This window comes from Loxodonta africana, chromosome 18, assembly GCF_030014295.1.
Source record: "Loxodonta africana isolate mLoxAfr1 chromosome 18, mLoxAfr1.hap2, whole genome shotgun sequence".
NCBI classification, from domain to species: Eukaryota; Metazoa; Chordata; class Mammalia; order Proboscidea; family Elephantidae; genus Loxodonta; species Loxodonta africana.
The window spans coordinates 14,430,661-14,448,423 of record NC_087359.1 but is presented as its reverse complement, the minus strand read 5'-3'; the positions used below and the strand labels follow the sequence as shown (position 1 = coordinate 14,448,423).

General features: G+C 52.4%; 1 protein-coding gene across 3 annotated transcripts in view; it reads right to left on the bottom strand.

The window, feature by feature from the left end:
* TIMP2 (TIMP metallopeptidase inhibitor 2) overlaps nucleotides 1-17,763 on the bottom strand; it is a 58,035-nt gene that overhangs the window by 23,926 nt on the left and 16,346 nt on the right. Inside the window, exon 2 of one of the 3 annotated variants that reach the window (XM_023556841.2) lies at nucleotides 1,423-8,311. The exons of the other annotated variants lie outside the window; for them this stretch is intronic. Coding sequence (XP_023412609.2) covers nucleotides 6,434-8,233 — 1,800 coding nt within the window. The 5' untranslated portion in view covers nucleotides 8,234-8,311 and the 3' untranslated portion in view covers nucleotides 1,423-6,433. Of the gene's footprint in view, nucleotides 1-1,422; nucleotides 8,312-17,763 lie in introns of those variants that run through there. 3 annotated transcript variants of the gene reach the window in all.

The window sequence follows — 17,763 nt, the reverse complement described above, 5'->3', positions numbered from 1 at the left end:
AGGCCATTTGACCTTTGACAAACTTGTCCAAAGCCCTGGCTGAGAGCAGGCCTTTAGGCAACTCTATCGCCTACTAACCCCTAAGGTCAGGGTTAGGAAACATGGCCGCTCCCCACTTCCAGGGTCTATGCCCTCATCTGGGGGCCTGAAATATCATTACCTTTTCTGGGCCCTTCCGCCCAACATGAAGTGTTGAGGCCTGGGGATTCTTGTGGAATCCCTAACAGCTTGCATATAACAAAATCATTTTATTTGTGCTTTTAGAGGACAACAGTTAAACGAAATGTTGGCAGTTTGAACGCACTCAGTGGCTCCACGGAGGAAAGACCGGTGATTTGCTCCCAAAAAGATTACAGCCCAGGAAACCCCATGGAGCAGTTCTACTCTGTCACCTGGGGTCACCAGGAGTCGAAATCGACTTGACAGCACGAACAGCAACAACAACGGCAACGACCAGCTCAAATCAATCCACTGGCAATGCGTCTTCTTCCTGTAGCAGGATGGGCTGTGCTCCCTGGCCAGGACGGCAGAGCTGGCCACAACACCGCCAGGGCCAGCTGGACGGGGCGCAGAAAGGGGACTGTGCTCTCGTGGGCTGCGGGCCTGCTCCAACTTGCCGGGCTCGGACCGCACTCCCCCCTACAACACTGGAAGAAGGTGCAGGCGGGTCGTGGGAGAGGTGGCAGAGTCCATGTGGACATCCAAGGGTGTGTCCAGCCCCCCTGCCCCCCCCAGCCCCCTGCCCCTCCAGCCTCCTATCTGCCCAGCCCCCACTTCCCACGGTGCTCCTGGGTGGACAGAGCCTTGGAACCCTTTTCTGAGGGCCTAGTTGTGCCCTTGTCTGCTCTTAAAGCCCGGCCCTCTGCTGAGCCGTGCAGCAGGCCTCCTCAAGTTCACTCCTTTTAGGGAAATGAGGGAGAAAAGGGGGGCTGTCACTGAGTAATTAAAAACAGTTCTGTGGGGCTTCAGTGGGACTGCGGCTTCTCCCCTCTCTGCAGCAGCTGGGAGGCCAGACCCACCCTTGGGTCCCTCCAGGCCTGCCCTCCCCCAGAAGCCTGTGGTTGGGCCTTTCGGGGAGCAGAGGAGGGCTAATGGGTGGGACACCTTGGGAAGCTCCAAAGGGTGGCCCCCCTGCTCCCGGGAAGGGGTGGCAGGTCCAGGGTGAGAGCAGATGTGGACAGAGTGACTCAGGCCACGGTCAGAAACCTCTGGAGAGGCAGCTGCTCAGAGCAGCTGACTGGGAGGCTGAAGCCATGAAGGGGGTGGGGGGGGGGAGAGGAAAGGGAGACCAGGAGCCAGCAGTGCAGCCCCAGCCCCGGCCACGCTGCCCATGGGCCTAACACCGGGGAACTGCCCACCCCGCAGCTTGAGACTCCAGCACAAACACGTGAGCAGCTGGCCACTGGATGCCCGTTTCCATGGAAACCAGCTTTCCCGCAGCTTCCTTCCTGTTTGCTTGTCTCCCCTTGGGCGGTGGAGGAGGGGGGGCAAGGAGAACAACATCTATAAGTGTGTCAGCGTGCCTGCCCAGACTGCGGAGGGAAACCGCCACCCTGGCCACAGCTTCCAGCCCCCTGACCTCTCAGTGCCCAGCCTCCTCCCCTGCAGCCCTGGCAGGACCCCCACCACCCAACCCCTTCCTGAAGCCCTGGTGGGACCCCCCTCCCAGCACCCAGCTCCCTCCTACAGCCCTGGTGGGACCCTCATCACTCAGCCCCCTTGCAGCCTTGGTGGGACCCCCACCACCCAGCCCTTCCTGAAGCCCTGGTGGGACCCCTACCACCCAGCCCCCTTCTGCAGCCCTGGCGGGACCCCCAGCACCCAGCCTCTCCCTCTGCATACCTGGCGGGACCTCCACCACCCAGCCCCCTTCTGCAGCCCTGGCGGGACCCCCAGCACCCAGCCTCTCCCTCTGCATACCTGGCGGGACCTCCACCATCCAGCCCCCCACCCCCGCCGCCCTGGTGGGACCCCTCAGCAGCCCTGGTGGGACCCCACCCTATCCTGGCCCACCGTCCAGGCCCTTCCTCCCACATCTCCCTGTGAGCCCGGCAGGCGCTCGTGCCAGAGGCCTGGGTCATGGTTTTGAAGCCCTGGGCCCAGCCCTGCCCGCTCACGCTCACGTGCTGCTGAATCATTTGAAAAAAATGCCCCGTCCCGGGAGGCTTTGCCGAGAACAGTGCGGCTTTGTGGAGGAACTGCTGCGCTGCACTTTCTCCGCCAAGACCCCGGGAGCAGCCAAGCTCAGCCCTGTGAGCGGGGAGGGGACAAGAGGGCCATGAGGGGACACGGGTGCCTCTGCCGCCCCTCATCCACCCCACGGGCTGAGGAGGGGATGCCAAGAGGCCCAGACAGGGGCACATGCTGCCACGGGTAGGCTATGACCTTAGGTGGGTCACCTTTTCTTCCAGGCCTCTGTTTCGTATCGGAAGCTGGTGCTCAAGGGTGAGGCCGGTGTCTTGGGCCTGGGTAGGACTGAAGAGCTCCAAGGCCCGTCACCCATGGGCCAAACCCAATGGCTGTATTTCTCAGAGAGAGTGAAACAGGGATCTCAAAAGCAGTGCTCTGGGTGGCTCATGTCCCACTCCTCTTTCTATTCCTGGTTAGCTTAGCCTTGCAAGTAAGCGCCAGCGTCTACCAGCCCACCTGCCTCCCTAAGCTGAGAGTATAGGCGGCAGCCAGCCAGCACAGCCCTCTGCTTCCAGCCTGGGAACGGGGTGGGCTGTTACAGCAGCCGTAGCACCCTATACTGGCATGACAGGGGGACAGTGGGGGTAAGATGCTGGTCATGTCTTTTCAGGCTCCCCCTCAAAAAAAGTTGTCTTCAGATCAATTCTGACTCACGGCAACCCTATGTACTGCAGCGTAGAACTGTGCTCCACTGGGTTTTCAAGACTGCAACCTTTCGGAAAGGAGCCCTCGTGCCTGGATCCCTTGTGGCGGTGGTTAAGCACTTGGCTGATCGACCTGACATTCCATGGGAGAGAGATGTGGCGGTCTGTTTCCGTAAAGCTTACAGCCTTGGTAACCCTACGGGGCAGTTCTACTCTGTCCTAGAGGATCTCTATGAGTCAGAATTGACTTGATGGCAATGGGTTTGGTTTTCGGTTTTGGAGCTTTTGGAAGTAGACAGTCAGGCCTTTCTTCCAAGGTTCCTCTGGCTGAACTTGAACCTCTAAGCTTTTGATTAGCAGCCAAGTGTGTTAGCCCTTTGAGCCAGCCAGGGACTGCTCTTTTCAGAGGGCTTAACAGAATTAATATATTATTTGCTCATTGGAAGAACTAGCGCAGGTCAGAGAGGGGCCTTCTTCCCACGCCCTCCTTCAAACAGCCTCTTTTTCTCATCACATGACATCTTTCTGAGCTTCTGGTATGCCATATATGCAGCCCTGGTGGCGAAGAGGTTAACAGCTACAGCTGCTAACCAAGTGGCCGGCAGTTCAAATCCACCAGCCTCTCCTTGGAAACCCTATGGGGCAGTCCTACTCTGTCCTACAGGGTTGCTATGAGTCAGAATTGATTCATCAGCAACAGGTTTCGGGTATACCTGTACTGATGCGGTGTACCTGGCTGAGTGGGGAGGGGAGAGGTGCTGGGAGAGATTGACCCGCGAGCAGCAGGCGCCTGTGCAGAGTCACTGCCACACCACTGCCCACTCGCCCAGCCAATCCCAGGGCAAAATGCAACCCCGGCTTCTCCCAGGCTGGCACCTGTCTGGCCCTGCTGGCCTGCCCCTGCCCTGTGGGCATGTGACCCTGGCACCACCAAGTCAGCCACAGGGGCCTTCCTGATTGAGTCCCTGAGGCAGGGGAGCAGGACCCCCGAGGCAGGACGCAATGAAGGAATGAGCTGGTAATGCAGGGTGAGGTGAGAACAGGAAAGTCGTCCCCAAGGCGGAGGGGCTGGAGCATTAAGGGTGAAAAGCACACAGGTGCTGGAAAGTTCTAGAAGACACAGTGTTCAGAGTCAGAGAGCCCATGGGGAGGATGAAGACAAACACCACATCAGGGAGCCTCACGGTGCACCTGGCAGAACCTCACGGAAGGTTCTAGAACCCGTGCTCTTCCAAGCGGCATGGTCTCTTGTTTGCAGTTAAGTGGAGGCTGGGAGCAGTTAGGTAGCTGGTCCACAAGAACATGGATCCAGGTCGGACCCCCAAGGCTGCCATCCCAGCCGTTCTGCTGTGCCTGTGGCTCTAGGGAGGTTTTAGGGGTGCAAGGAAGGCACTCAGTGGGGCCAGGCAGAGCCCTCCATGTGACTGAGTCAGGAATGGAGGTGGCAGTGATGAGAGGTGGCTGGAATCTGGGGACGAGGGGTAGGAGGGGAAGCTCAGAGACAGTTAACACCCTGTCCAAGAGCACTGAGCTTGCGTCAAGGGCAGAGCTGAGACTCAACGCCCATTCCAGAGCGGTCTCTCCATGACATCACGCTGGCTGCTGGGGGGCTGCTGAGCACGAGGAGCCAAGGCCAAGTGAGTCAGGCTCTTAGCTGCCCACAGTGCCCTTTGCTTTTTCCCCTGGACCACAGTCCAGCCAGGACAAGGTGGATGGAGAGGAGCCAAGACAGGGGCTGCCAGGACCCCCCTGCCGTCCTTTGGATACCACCAAGGGATGCAGTGGAAAGTTACTCACAAAGCCCTGCAGGGAATCACTGGAGGGCCATCTTTTTTTTTTTTTTTGGTGGGGGGCTTGGTGGACTGTTTCATTACACACAGCACTGACCAGGGCAAAGAAATACCCCAGCCCTTCTGGGGGGCATGTTGGAAAGGGAAGGGGTCTCATCTCACGGTGAGGGGACAGCATAGGCATGACCGTGGGCAGAGCTGAGTCATCCTCCTCACGTCTCGCTGCCCGTCCCCGCACCTACATTTAGCTCTAGTGTGGCCAAGAAGGGTGATTCCTCACCTACGACACACGGCCACAAATACTACCTCCAAAAGTGGAAACAAAAATAACCCATAAAGGAGGCTAGTCCATTCATTAGACTGTGGTTTCCCGGCTGAGCCAGGGAGACCTAAGTCACCCTACGTCTCGGTCCCACTGTGGGCACGACTTCAACCCCAGCAATCCCCACAACACCCTATCTGCCCTCTCAGGCTCGGGGGTGGGGGGGCACAGTGACAGAGAGGAGCGTGCGAGGTAACCTCCTGTGTCCTGCAATGGTGTGCCCCACCTGGACGACAGGCACTGGGCTGGGTCCCAGGGCTACCACAATGTACCCCCCCGCAAAGCAATTTGCCTTTGGCTTGGGAATAACAACAGCCCTCCTGACCCCAAGATTCCTTTCCTAATCATGTTGAGCTTAGATCAAATTGTTGGGTGGCTTTGCAACCCTATCCCGTGACATTCCAGAAGCAGATGACAGAAAGACAGCAAGCTGGGATGAAACACTTCCTGAGGACTCGGCCTCAAGTGGAAAATCAGATGCAGACAAGGAGACCCACGCAATGATAACCTGCGGTGGCAGGAGGCTCTGCCACCAAGCTGTCCGTGACGGAGAAACATTCCTGGGTGCCGCCCCTCTCCCGTACAAAGGAGCATGGTGTTTGGTGGCAGCTGGGCTCCCCAGGGACACACACACGGGGAGAGTGACCTCACACCTCACCATGCCACCACCTGACATTATATATTTTACTCAGTGCTACAGACTGAATTGTGCCCCTTCCGCAAATACGTGTTGGAATCCTAACCCTCATACCTGTGGATATGATCCCATCTGGAAAGGGGGTTTCTCTGTTAATTTGATCATCAAATCAAAATCCAAACCAGCTGCAGTCTCACAGTGACCCAATGTGACGGAGTAGAACTGCTCCACAGGGTTTCCAAAGCTGTAATCTTTATGGGCCACCTTGGTTAAGAGCTCAGCTTCTAACTGAAAGGTCGGCAGTTTGAATCTACCAGCCGTTCCTTGGAAACCCTATAGGGCAATTCTACTCTGTCCTATAGGGTCGCTATGAGTCGGAATCGACTTGATGGTAATGGGTTTTTTTTTTTTTTTTTTTTTTTTGAGTCTTTATGGAAGCAGACCCACATCTTTCTCCTATGTAGCAACCAGTGGGCTCGAACCGCCAACCTTTTGGTTAGCAGCCAAGCACTTAACCACTGCACCACCAGGGCTTCTTGTAAGATGACAAACCAAACCAAACCCACTGCCATGGAGTCAATTCCAACTCATGGCGACCCTACAGGACAGAGTAGAACTGCACCATAGGGTTTCTAAGGAACAGCTGGTGAATTTGAACTGCCGACCTTTTGGTTAGCAGGTGACCTATTAACCACTGTGCCACCAGGGCCCCATTGGTAAGAGGATAGAGCCCCAGTATGACATAGACCCAGTGGTCTCTGAGCAGATGACACAAACACAGACCCGACAAACTACAGCAGTTTTGACATACCACCCAGGTATGTATTTGTCGTGGGTGGGTCTCTGGCTTTTAACATATCTTCTGAAACTCCTGCAAGCGCTTCCTGGCTTCTTCGAGAAACTGCTTGTGCAATTTTTTTTGCTCTAGAATCTGCAGCTGAAGGTCCCGTATCATCTGACTGTGCCTGTTGTCGTCCATGATGCTAATGCCCGAGGGGGAAGCGACGCTGGGTCCCTGTCCTCCCTCCCACCACCGGACCTGAACAAAGGACGGCTTCAGGTGCGCCTCCCTCTGTTCGCTCTCCTTGTCTTCCAGCTGAGCATTGTGGACACTTTCCAGGTTCATCTCTGGGTGTTCCGTTTGCTCAAACAATTCCAGCTGCTCTTGTCTCCCCTGCTCCGTCTCTGGGGCTGGTATTGCCTCCATTACGCCCCCTCCATCAGCTTGCTCTCGAGGGTGCAGTTGAGGGGTGCCCTCTGCCAGCCTGACTGTTTCGGGGGATTCTTGTCCAGATTCTGCAGTGCATGAGAGCAGGTTCTCTTCAGCGACAGAGATTTCTGCCTCGGGAGATGGGGCTTTGTCTCCGCTCTTAAAATTGGCTTTAGATATTTTGTTTTTCTCTTCAAACACACACTTAGCCAACCTGTGATATTTTGGGTTCTCCATCTTGTCTAGTAATTTCCTCAAGTTGATTTTGGAGAGTGTTTGGTGGGCCACCACGGGGCCCCTGGGTTCCCTGGCAGGCGCCGTCTCTGCCTCTAGGATCTTCTTCTCTCTCTGGGCCTCAATGCTAGGATCTTGCACCCCTAGGCAGCCTGGTTCCCCATCGGGACCCTGCCTGTTTCTTGACCACAATTCAAGGTGCTGATTCAGGTGGTTTTTCAGCTTTCTGTTTGTGTCAAACAGCTCTTCGAAGGCAAACTGAAGCTCTCTCTGCCACTTCTTCCAGTTCCCGTGCTTGTCCGGGGGCACTGCTGACACAGCTCCCCTTTTGCAGGTTGAGCTAACCGGCCACAGCTGTTCCAGATCTTTCCGTCTGCCCTCTGGACTCAAATCAAGACGGTTGTGTTTCAGGCCTTGAGTGAAAGAAGCCTCCCTCTTCCCCAGCTGCCTCCTCCGGTCCCAGGTTACCTTTTTCCCTCTCTCCAAACGCCTGGTTTTGTCCGGATGTGGATACAGCTTGTCCACACCTGTCCCTCTGCTCACCCAGGGGTCCAGGTGCCGATGACCCCCGCTGGTCTTCACCAAGGGCCTTTGTTTCCCTTTTCTCTTCCCAGGGGGGATGAGGGGAGGCCACGTCACACCTGTGATTTTGGAGGCACCCTGCTTTTCTATGCCTGCAGCCTTCTTCCGGGACTTTGTGCGCCACGCCGACTGCTTGGCTGGCTCCTCCTTGTGACTCTTCTCCTCTCTGAGGGCTGCTCTGTGCTTCTCCTTGGCCCTCTGCTGTCTGGCGGCTGCTCGCTGAACAGGCTCCTCCAAGGCCGGCTGGCTGTCCTTTCCACATCCGCCTCCCATGCCCAGGAGTTGTGCTAAGTACAGCCACTCCAGGTCTCTGACCTGCTGCTTCTGGATCTCCTGCCACTCGGCCTTGCACTCCTCGGCCAGGCACTGGAGCTGCCGGTTTTTCCACTGCCGGAGGTCTTGTCTTCTCCGCTCGGCCACGTTGCCTTTTTCTCTGACCTGGAGCAGTCTTTGCTCCTGCCTCAAAAGCAAGGCCTCGTCATCGGGGCAGGGAGTCAGGCAACCAGCTCGCTCGAGATTTCTTTTCATTCTGAGAACTTTGCAGATGCCACTTCTGGGGGAAGGTGGTTTGAGCCCAGGGTGGAGGCTAAAGGGGCCCTGGGTCTGAGAAACCACAGATGCCATGTTGGTTCCACGCCAAACCTACAGAGACGGGAGGATGCACACTGCTTTCTGGAACGTTCCGAGAGATTGAGCAAGGCCCTGGAGACAAGTGCACATGGGATTCTCAATAAAGGGACACATTCTTATATCCTTCCAGATCTTTCCCCCACACCCCAGCCAAAAGGCCCGTTCCCTGTCTCCTGATTCCTGTCGTTCAAATCTTTAAGAAGACCCTGTAGGGCAGGGATTCTTAACAGGATGTGGCTTTGCCTCCCAGGGGATTTTAGCCATATCTGGAGACATTTCTAGTTACTACAGCTGTGGGGGAGGCTACTGCTACTGGCAGTGAGTGGAGGCCAGTGGTGCAGCTCAACACCCTGCAGTTCACAGGACAGTCCCCACCACAGAGGACGATCTAGCCCCAAATGTCAACAATGCCAAGGCTGAGAACCCCACCCCCGGAGGCATACATTAGGACTTGCGTGTGTGGAAGGATACAGATGATGGCACCTGAAGGCATCTCACTGCAGCAAAGGAGGACCTTGGAAGCTACTTACAAATGTGAGAAGGGAGAGCCTGCTGGGCAGAGTGTGTGCAGACACGTGTGTGTGGGATGTGTGAGTGTGTGTTAGAACGTGTCATGTGTCTGTGTGAACGTTACGTGTGTATGAATGTGTTACGTGTATATGAATATGCTATGTAATGTGTGAGATGTGTGTGAATGTGTTACATGTACGTGGTGTGTGTGTGTGGTGTGTATGACTATGTTATGCGTATGTGGTGTGTGAATATGTTACGTGTATGTGGTGTGTGTGAACGTGTCATGTGTGTAATGTGTGAGGTGTATGTATGTGTGTCAGTGTGTGTGAGCGTGCGTGAGTGCACTGACTTTAATCCAGTACAAACCACTCAGTGAGGAGGATAAGCTGGTGTTACTTTTTTCCTCTGACCCCCACCTTTTCCAGGTCCCTCTGGCCTTAGGAAGGGGCTCGTGCTCTCCCAGGACTCCCCAGGGAAGGAGGTATGTTTGTGTGAAGAGTATGGGGTCACTTCTATTGTCACTTGCAGTTAATTTCAACGCTGTCAGCTTTATGGGATAAAGGAGCTGCTTTCTGGACAGCTGCAGCCACTGTGGAGCTATGGACTACACCCCAGCTTCCCTTCTCTCTCATTTTAGTCTACATGAATCCAAGCTAAGCAATTGGAGTCAAAAGTAGTCAGTGTAGTCAGAAACTAACACCGCGTTGATCTAACAGCTAATGTTGGCTGTGCAGGCTCCCCTTTGAGCACTTTACAACACTGGTTCATCTTTACAGTAACCCTTTGAGGCAAGGAGCTATAGTCAGCCCTGGGGAAACTGAGGCAGGGAGAGATTAGGAAACTTGACCAGATCACCCAGCTGGCAGGCGGCACAGTCAGGACCCTCCACTCTGGTATAGCATGGTGCTCCTAACCAACCTCTGCTGGTCCTGGTGCTGCCAGCTTTGACTTGTGCCTTCTGGTGGGAGGCCCTTCCATCTTTTGGTAAATAAAGCATGCAGTCATACACCTAGAATAGTGGTTCATACCATACTCCTTCGCTAGTGTGCCAACCATCATGATGAGAAAAGGAGGGAGAGAGGAAGTTGGCGCTTTAAAAGCGATGATTGAGATTTTCAGCAAAGGAACCCCAGCAAGTCAGTGGGGAAAGAACCGTCTTTTCAACAAATGGTGCTGGGACAATTGGTTATCCAAACATCAAGAGGCCCTTTCCTCACGCCATACACATAAAGTAACTCAAAATGGATCACAGACCTTAACGTAAGGCCTAAAATTATAAATGTTGAGAAGAAAACAAAGATGTAAAGCTTTGCAACCTTGGGTTAGGCAAAGACTTCTTAGATACAACACCAAAGCCCAAGCAATAAAAGAAGAAATTGATAAATTGGACTTTATCAAAATTAAAAACTTTGGCGCCTCAAAAGACACCATTAACAAAGTGAAAAGGCAAGCTACAGTCTGGAATAAAATATTTACAAATAAAATACCCAACAAATGACTTGAATCCAGAATATATAATTGACTCTTACAACTCAATAACAAGCAGGCAAATAATCCAATTTTAAAAATGGGCAAAAGATTTAAACAAAGATGATCTGTATGGCTAACAACACATAAAAAGATAGCCAGCATCAACAACCATTAGGGAAATGCAAATTAAAGCTACAGTGAGATATCACTTCACACCCATTAAGATACAAAAAATTTTTTTTTTTTTTTTTATAGCTACACTCAAAAAGATAGACAATAACAAGTGTTGGCGAGGGTGTGGAGAAACTGGAACCCTCATAAATTGCTGATGGTGCAAATGCTTTAGAAAAACAGTTTGGCAGTTTCTTAAAAAGTTAAACATAGATTTGCCATATGACCCAGCAATTTCACTCCCAGGTATATGCCCAAGAACTGAAAACATATGTCCACACAAAGACGTGTACACAAATGATCACATGGCATTATTCATAAGAGTCCAAAAATGGAAATAAGTGAAATGTTCATCAGCATGAATGGACAAACAAGATGTGGTCTACCCATACAATGGAATATTACATAGCCATAAAAGGGAATGAAGTCCTGAGATACGCTACAACGTGGACGGACCTTGAAAACATGATGCTGAGTGAAAGAAATCAGACACAAAGGACCATGCATTTTATGATGCCATTTAGATAAAATGTCTGGAATAGGCAAATATATAGAGACAGGAAGTCAACTAATGGTTGCCAGGGGCTGGGGGGTGGGGGCAGGGGCAGGCAGGGAGTGACTGCTGAGTATGGGGTTTTTTTTTTGGGGTGATGAAATGTTCTAAAATTAGATTGCAGTGATAGTTGCACAACGCTAAAGTTACCAAAAAACACTGACTGGCGCACTCAAAATGAGCAATTTTCTGGTATATAAATTATACTCAATAAAACTCCTCTTTTTTAAAGCGATTGTGAAGAGATCCAAGGACTCACTAGGAGAAATAATTGGTAAATCTGCTCAGAGCCACGCTGCTTGACATTGAGAGCTTGCCCCTGAACTGGCTATATCCCCATCGCCCATTCCAATGAGGTGGTCCTCTTCACACCCAGAATTCCCTCGGGCAGCCCCCACACAGCTTCTCCCCAGGGATACTGGATCTCGCTTCAATAATAGATTTTTCATTAGTTGATAGTTTCAGTCTGTGTGTCTATTACCAATATCTGTATTTTTTTCTTTCACACCACAATAAAACTAACAAACGAACCAAACCATTGCTGTCAAGTCAATTCCGACTCATAGCGACCCTATAGGACAGAGCAGAACTGCCCCATAGGGTTTCCAAAGAGCACCTGGTGGATTTGAACCGCTGACCTTTTGGTTAGCAGCCTGAGCTCTTAAGCACTGCGTCACCAGGGCTCCCATAAAATTCCTCTAAAATTCCGCCTACTGGTTTCAACACCTGCTGATACAGTGCTTGATGCTCACTAAGTCCCTCAGAATCCTAATATTTTTATAAATTTATGATCCTTCAAAAACCACAAAGGTAAGTAAATAACCCACTGCCGTCGACTCGATACTAACTCATAGCAACTCTGTGATCCTTACAATGAATAGTTATTTTCAATACTGCCTGCTGTCCTCCCAAGGCCAGAGGGCCACCTACGGCCAAATATTTGAGCCACTGCAGCCTGTCTGGGGGAGGGGACAGACCCACGTGGGACACGACAGCTTCCTCTCTCTGCAGGCGAGGGGTCTGTCGGCAGGGGAGACTAAGAGGGAGAGCTGTGAATGCCCCTCTGTTCATCTTGAAAGACCCCAGGAGAGAATGGGATAACCATGTCCTGAGACTCCAAAGTCTACATCCTTGTCTGGACCTATCAACCCCTGTTCTTTAGCAACAGGTGACAGTGATGGGCCTCTCCTGCTCCAGAAGTGGCCCTAGCCCTTTCAATGACCTGTTCAGACTACACCTTGGCCCAGTCGGAAGCATCCCCACCACTGCAGAGTGGCCTCCCCAGCAGACATCTAAACGGAAGAAACACTTCAAACATTTGGGCGGATGTCTTCCGGATAAAGCCGCTCCATAACTCAGGAATGGGTAAGCCCACAGCAATCATCAGCCCCATCCTCACCCACCTGCCGCACCCGGCTCCTATGTGGCCACCTCTGAACTTTTCTCTACCTGCTCACTCGAGACCAGGGAACAGGGTGTTGCTCCTCATCTGGCCTCTTGGTGGCCCTGGCAGTGAGAGAACTAAGGCTTGAGTTAAGCCTGCAATGACTAGGACAATTACCTCAGTCCCAACTGGATGCTGGCTCTGGACTGAGGGTTTGGGAGCAGCCTCTTGCTCTAGCCCAAGCCCCGTTGAGATACCCATTATGGTGGTTAACTTTGTGTGTCCCCTTGGCTAGGCACCAATGCCAGGCGTTTGGTCAAACACTAGTCTGGTTGTTGTAAGTAAAGCAGATGACCCACCATGATGTGGGCGGGCCTCATCGAATCAGGTGAAAACCTTAAGAGCAAAACAGAGGTTTTCCCAGGGTGTGTTCTACCACCGGACGATAAACAGGCATTTTGCCAGAACTCCTCCACCCTGTCCATCACCTGACCTATGGATTTTCGGACACAGAACTGCAGAAATCTCCAGCCTGTCACCTGGCCTGTGGATTTTGGACTTGCCAGCCCCCCACAATCACATGAGCCAATTTTTTTAAATAAATCAATATCTATCTACCTATCTATTCATCCACCCATCCATTTATATTCATCTATCCATCCATCCATATCTACCTCTATTCATCCATCCATCCATCCATTTGTATCCATGTATCCATCCATCCATCCATTTGTATCCACCCATCCATCCATTTGTATCCACCCATCCATCCATTTGTATCCATCCATCCATCCATTTGTATCCACCCATCCATCCATTTGTATCCATCCATCCATCCATTTGTATCCATCCATCCATCCATTTGTATCCATCCATCCATCCATTTGTATCCATCCATCCATCCATTTGTATCCATCCATCCATCCATTTGTATCCATCCATCCATCCATATCTCACTGGTTCTGTTTCTCTAGAGAACACTAAGACACCCACACAACAGATCAACCTCTGTGTCCGGCTTGTCTTCTGGGCCCCAGGTGTCCCAGCCCTACAGATAGGCCATTTGGGGTCCCTGGGCAGGACACCTTCCAGGAGAAGTTGTCATTTCTGATTGGGGCCCTCTCCATAGCACCCCTCTCCAGAGATATTGGCCCTGTCTGTTTGCTGGGTAGAACATTCCAGGCTAGCAGGGGTCCTGAAGCTTCTTTGTCCCTCCTGCCCTCCTGACCTCCTCACACCCTCGTGGTGCCCGCCTCCGGCCAGGGACAACACTCTAAACACTGTGGTTTCTCTCTCTGCCTCCCTACAAGAGTCCCCACTGACCCTGCTCCAACCCTGGCCCTGCTTGCCCCAGAGCTGACCGCTGCCTTGTGCCACTGACTATAAACCGCCCATGGAAGCCGCAGTCCCCCCTTCCCCACAGAAGCAGCACTCACAGCAGCAGACAGAAGACCTCCCCTAGGGCTGAGTGGACACACCCCTATCTGACCTCCCCCGGGGGCCAAGTGGACACAGCCCCTTTCTCCCCGCTGAGGCTCTGCAGCCAGCCAGCAGGGCCATGCCCAGGCAGTCTCTCACAGAGCTTTTCTACAGAAGCAGACCCCCCAACACATACCTACCCCCAGAGAGGGCCCCTCCTCATAGGCAGGCAAGACAGGGAAAGTGGCCCCCATCCTTCGCACTTCCTCCCAAGGATACCCCAGCCCACCAAGCCCTCTGGGAACCCAGGCAGAAGGGTCAGAAGTTACAGTGAGCATTGCTATCAGGGGCTGGCTGAGGAAATGGAATGGGGTCCCCACAGTCAGATGGGCTGGCTCCGGATGAAGGATCCAGGGTGACCTGTGTCACCTCTATCTCCCTCACCTGTAAAAGAGGCACCAGGCTACCCTCTCTCAGAGCCACTAAGTGTGAAACATTGGGAGACTGTCACCCACCACCTGGTCAGTGCTCACAAGGGCCCCACCTGGGACCCTGCAGGGTGCTGCTGAGACCTCTCCCACCCCATTCCCCGACCATGGCGACACACAGCAAACAGTGGTGGCCGCGACACAGACCAGGGCCTAAAGGTGTTGGGGTTTACTGGGACGTCCCAACAGCCTTGTACACACCATACCTTTGGCCAGACTCCATCCACCATGGTGTGAGATCTGAGGTGGATCTGCATCCCTGAGGCTGGGCACAATTTGGCAGGTATTTCTCAGGTACGATTTTGTAGCTCTGAAGAAGATGTAAAATGGGCTTGCTGTGCAGACGTGACGTTGACATCCATGCAGACCCAGTCGACAACAGCCCTAACTCACCCGGACTTGGCACAGTTGGGCGATTATTGTCTCACGCCGCCTTCCTACTTCACCCCTGGGGGTAGGGTCCCTTCTCATTCCACTTTCTGAAGGGGAAATTGAGGCTTAGAGAGGTTATGTAACTTGCTTAGGTTCCCATGGCCCTGGAGCGGTGCAGCCAGAATTCACGATTTAAATCCCAGCAGCAGAGGGGGGTCACAGCTGGGCTCGCGACTGTGGACAACGGTACTCCGTCCTGGGCTGTGCTTGTCCTTGCTGACCACCCCCTCCCCAGCCCTCTTGTGACTCTGAGAGGCATCCTAGCCTCTGATGCGTTCAAGACGGGCCTTAGCGCTCTCTGCGTGCATTTTTCCTGGGACTCCACGGGGCTCCCGAGTTCATCAAATGGACCACCCTCTCCCTCTCGGCTCAAACATTTCACCCAACACACATGGAAAAGTGAGATTCTGCATACTGTGTCATCTCAAAACTTGTTAAAAGCAGATTCTGACTTAGCAGGTGAGGGTGGGCCCGAGACTCTGCATTTCTGATGAGGTCCCAGGGCACAATGGCGCTGCTGGTCTTCGGACCACACTTTCAGTAGCAAGGCCCTCACAACTGGGTCTCTGCCCCTCCTCCCCAGCCCCCTGCCCCCATAGCAGCTGAAGCCCTGATCATCTGGCCCTGGCCCTCCCCCTCTAAACGCCTCCCTGTCTCCCCAATTCACCCGCATCTGCACCCCTCTTCCTCTGCGCTTGGCTACAGCCACCTTCTAAAACCTGGTCGGTCTGCGCTGCTTTCCAGCAACAACCACAGTTTCCATGTCCATATCAGCTAGGCTCCAGAGGTGGTCTGCAGACCACCTCGCCCAAATCACCTGAGCTATTGGCTAAAAATGCAGATTGCTGGGCCCTGCTCCAGACCAAGCCTATGCCAGCCTCTGCAGGTGGGGCCCAAGAACCTACCCAGGGAACCAGCAGCTCCCCGGTGGTCTCACACACCTTCTGACCCACCTTTTCTCTCCATCCAATCCCAGGAGCACCTGTGTGCCCCTAGACCCCCCACTCAGGTGGAGTCCCATGACTGTGCTTCAGGAAACGTTCCTGTCTTTCTCCAAAGGACCACAGACCCTGTGCCTGGGTGAAACCATTTCTTTGAAACACATAGATACAGAAGAACTACGATGAGCTGGCATCGGCCAGAGGGGGAGCTTTTCCACGTAATTGAAGCTTACTCTTTCATATGTAGAGCTAAATATTTCTCTGCCTTTCAAATGTCTGTAAAATACATATAATTTGGCCTTTTTTTGGAGAAGACTCTAGACTATTTCTGGGACGATAATACAGGGATTCCCTCAAAGGCAACTAAGATCTATAGAACATTTGACAACAACTCAGAAGGTTAGATGAGAAGCTTTGGGGGCGGTGAGTTTATGTTACTGGTGGTGGAATAATTAGGAAAAGGACGGCGAGAACGGTTGCACACCTTGAAGAATGTAACCAATGTCCACGAATTGTACATGTAGAGATTGCTGAAATGGTGTATCTTTTGCTGTATTTTCACCAAAAAATAGAAAATTTTTAATTAAAAAAAAAAAAAAAGCATAGGACAGAGTTCCCCTAGACTAAATGACCCGAGAATGCAATATGAGTTTTTAAAATCAACTTTTCTATAGCTTCTTTTCTCATCCGTGGCTTCTAGGTTGTTGTAGGCGGGCACTCACATGCTAACCTTGTTAAAAGTGTGTGTAAAGTGAGAGTAAACAGAGTTTGAAGGACCAAAGGGCTTTTCTTGGGTCAAGTCCACGGGTTTTTGAACCTAAATGTAATCAATTTTAAGCCATGGGTGCCCCCGGCACGCAGATTACCCATGGGGGAGACGTGAACCTAGCCCCATGGTGGTAAGAATGTCAGACTCCAGCTCCAGAGAGTTTAACAGGCTTGCACAACTGGCCAAATTACGCAAGACGAGACGAGACAAGATGTAATCGGAACCCACCTAAAGCGCATGGATAGGCCCCCAAACCCAACTGCAGAGTACAAAGTGGGTGGCGGGGAGGAGGATGCAGCCCAGAAGAAGCAATGCAGGAGACAGAGGGCTTGAGCTGGCTGTGCACTTACAGGGGTCAGCAGAGCCATGTGGCCACCAAAGGTGCCGATTTGATCCTAAACAGAAATGTCCCGAACGTGTGGAGCAATGGTCCAGCCCAGCCCTGTGCCGGTCAGGCCTCACCTGGATGTTCCAGGCCCCAGAGCGAAGGAGGTGTGCACACCCATCGGACGGTGTCTGGATGCAGATGACTGCATGCTCCAACTGCCCAAAATACACTCTCCGTGTCCCTTCCCACGGGACACCTTCAGAATCAAAGGAGATGGCCTGATTGAAGCTCTCAGATCACACCTGACTCACAGGAAGTTTTGGTGAATGTCCAAAGCACCGCAGAGACATAAAGACAAACAGTCCATCCCGTGCGCAAGGGGCGGACAGTCAGACGACATGTGCCAGAAATAACTCTAACAAGCTAGGAGGCGTCTATGCTCTCGCAACGGCCAATTAGAGGATGTCACGGGAAAAGATGATCTTCAGAATTGCAAGAAAATTATGACAACGAGAAGGAATAGACCTAACGATATATGTACAAAATGCATAGGGAAAAAAAAAAACTAACAAGTTCTAAATGAGAACTACAACTTTACTGGAGAACAGGGAGAAACCTGAACAACAGAGAGACATATACTCCCAGACAGAACTCAGACAAGATGGAGAGTGATGAGGGCAGAAGGGTCTGTAGCCTCAGCGTTCAAGAGTAGAATAAAAACAAAACAAAATGAAGAAACAAGTCATAGGAGGAACAAATAGACCATTGAAAGAAGTCCCAAGGAACCAAGAATGTTGGTGGGAGCGGGATGCCTGCAGTGGATGGAACAGGCTAGAATGGCGTAGTGTGGAGGTTAAGAATACTATGTGACCTAGGCAAGTTGCTTAATTTCTGGGTGCCTCAGTTTCCTTGTCTGTAAAATGGGGATAAGGAACCCAGGTGGTACAGTGGTTAAGTGATCCACCACTAACCGAAAAGTCTGTGATTCGAACCCACCACTGGCTCCACGGGAGAAAAGACCTGGCCATCTGCTTCTGTAAATATTACAGCCCTGGA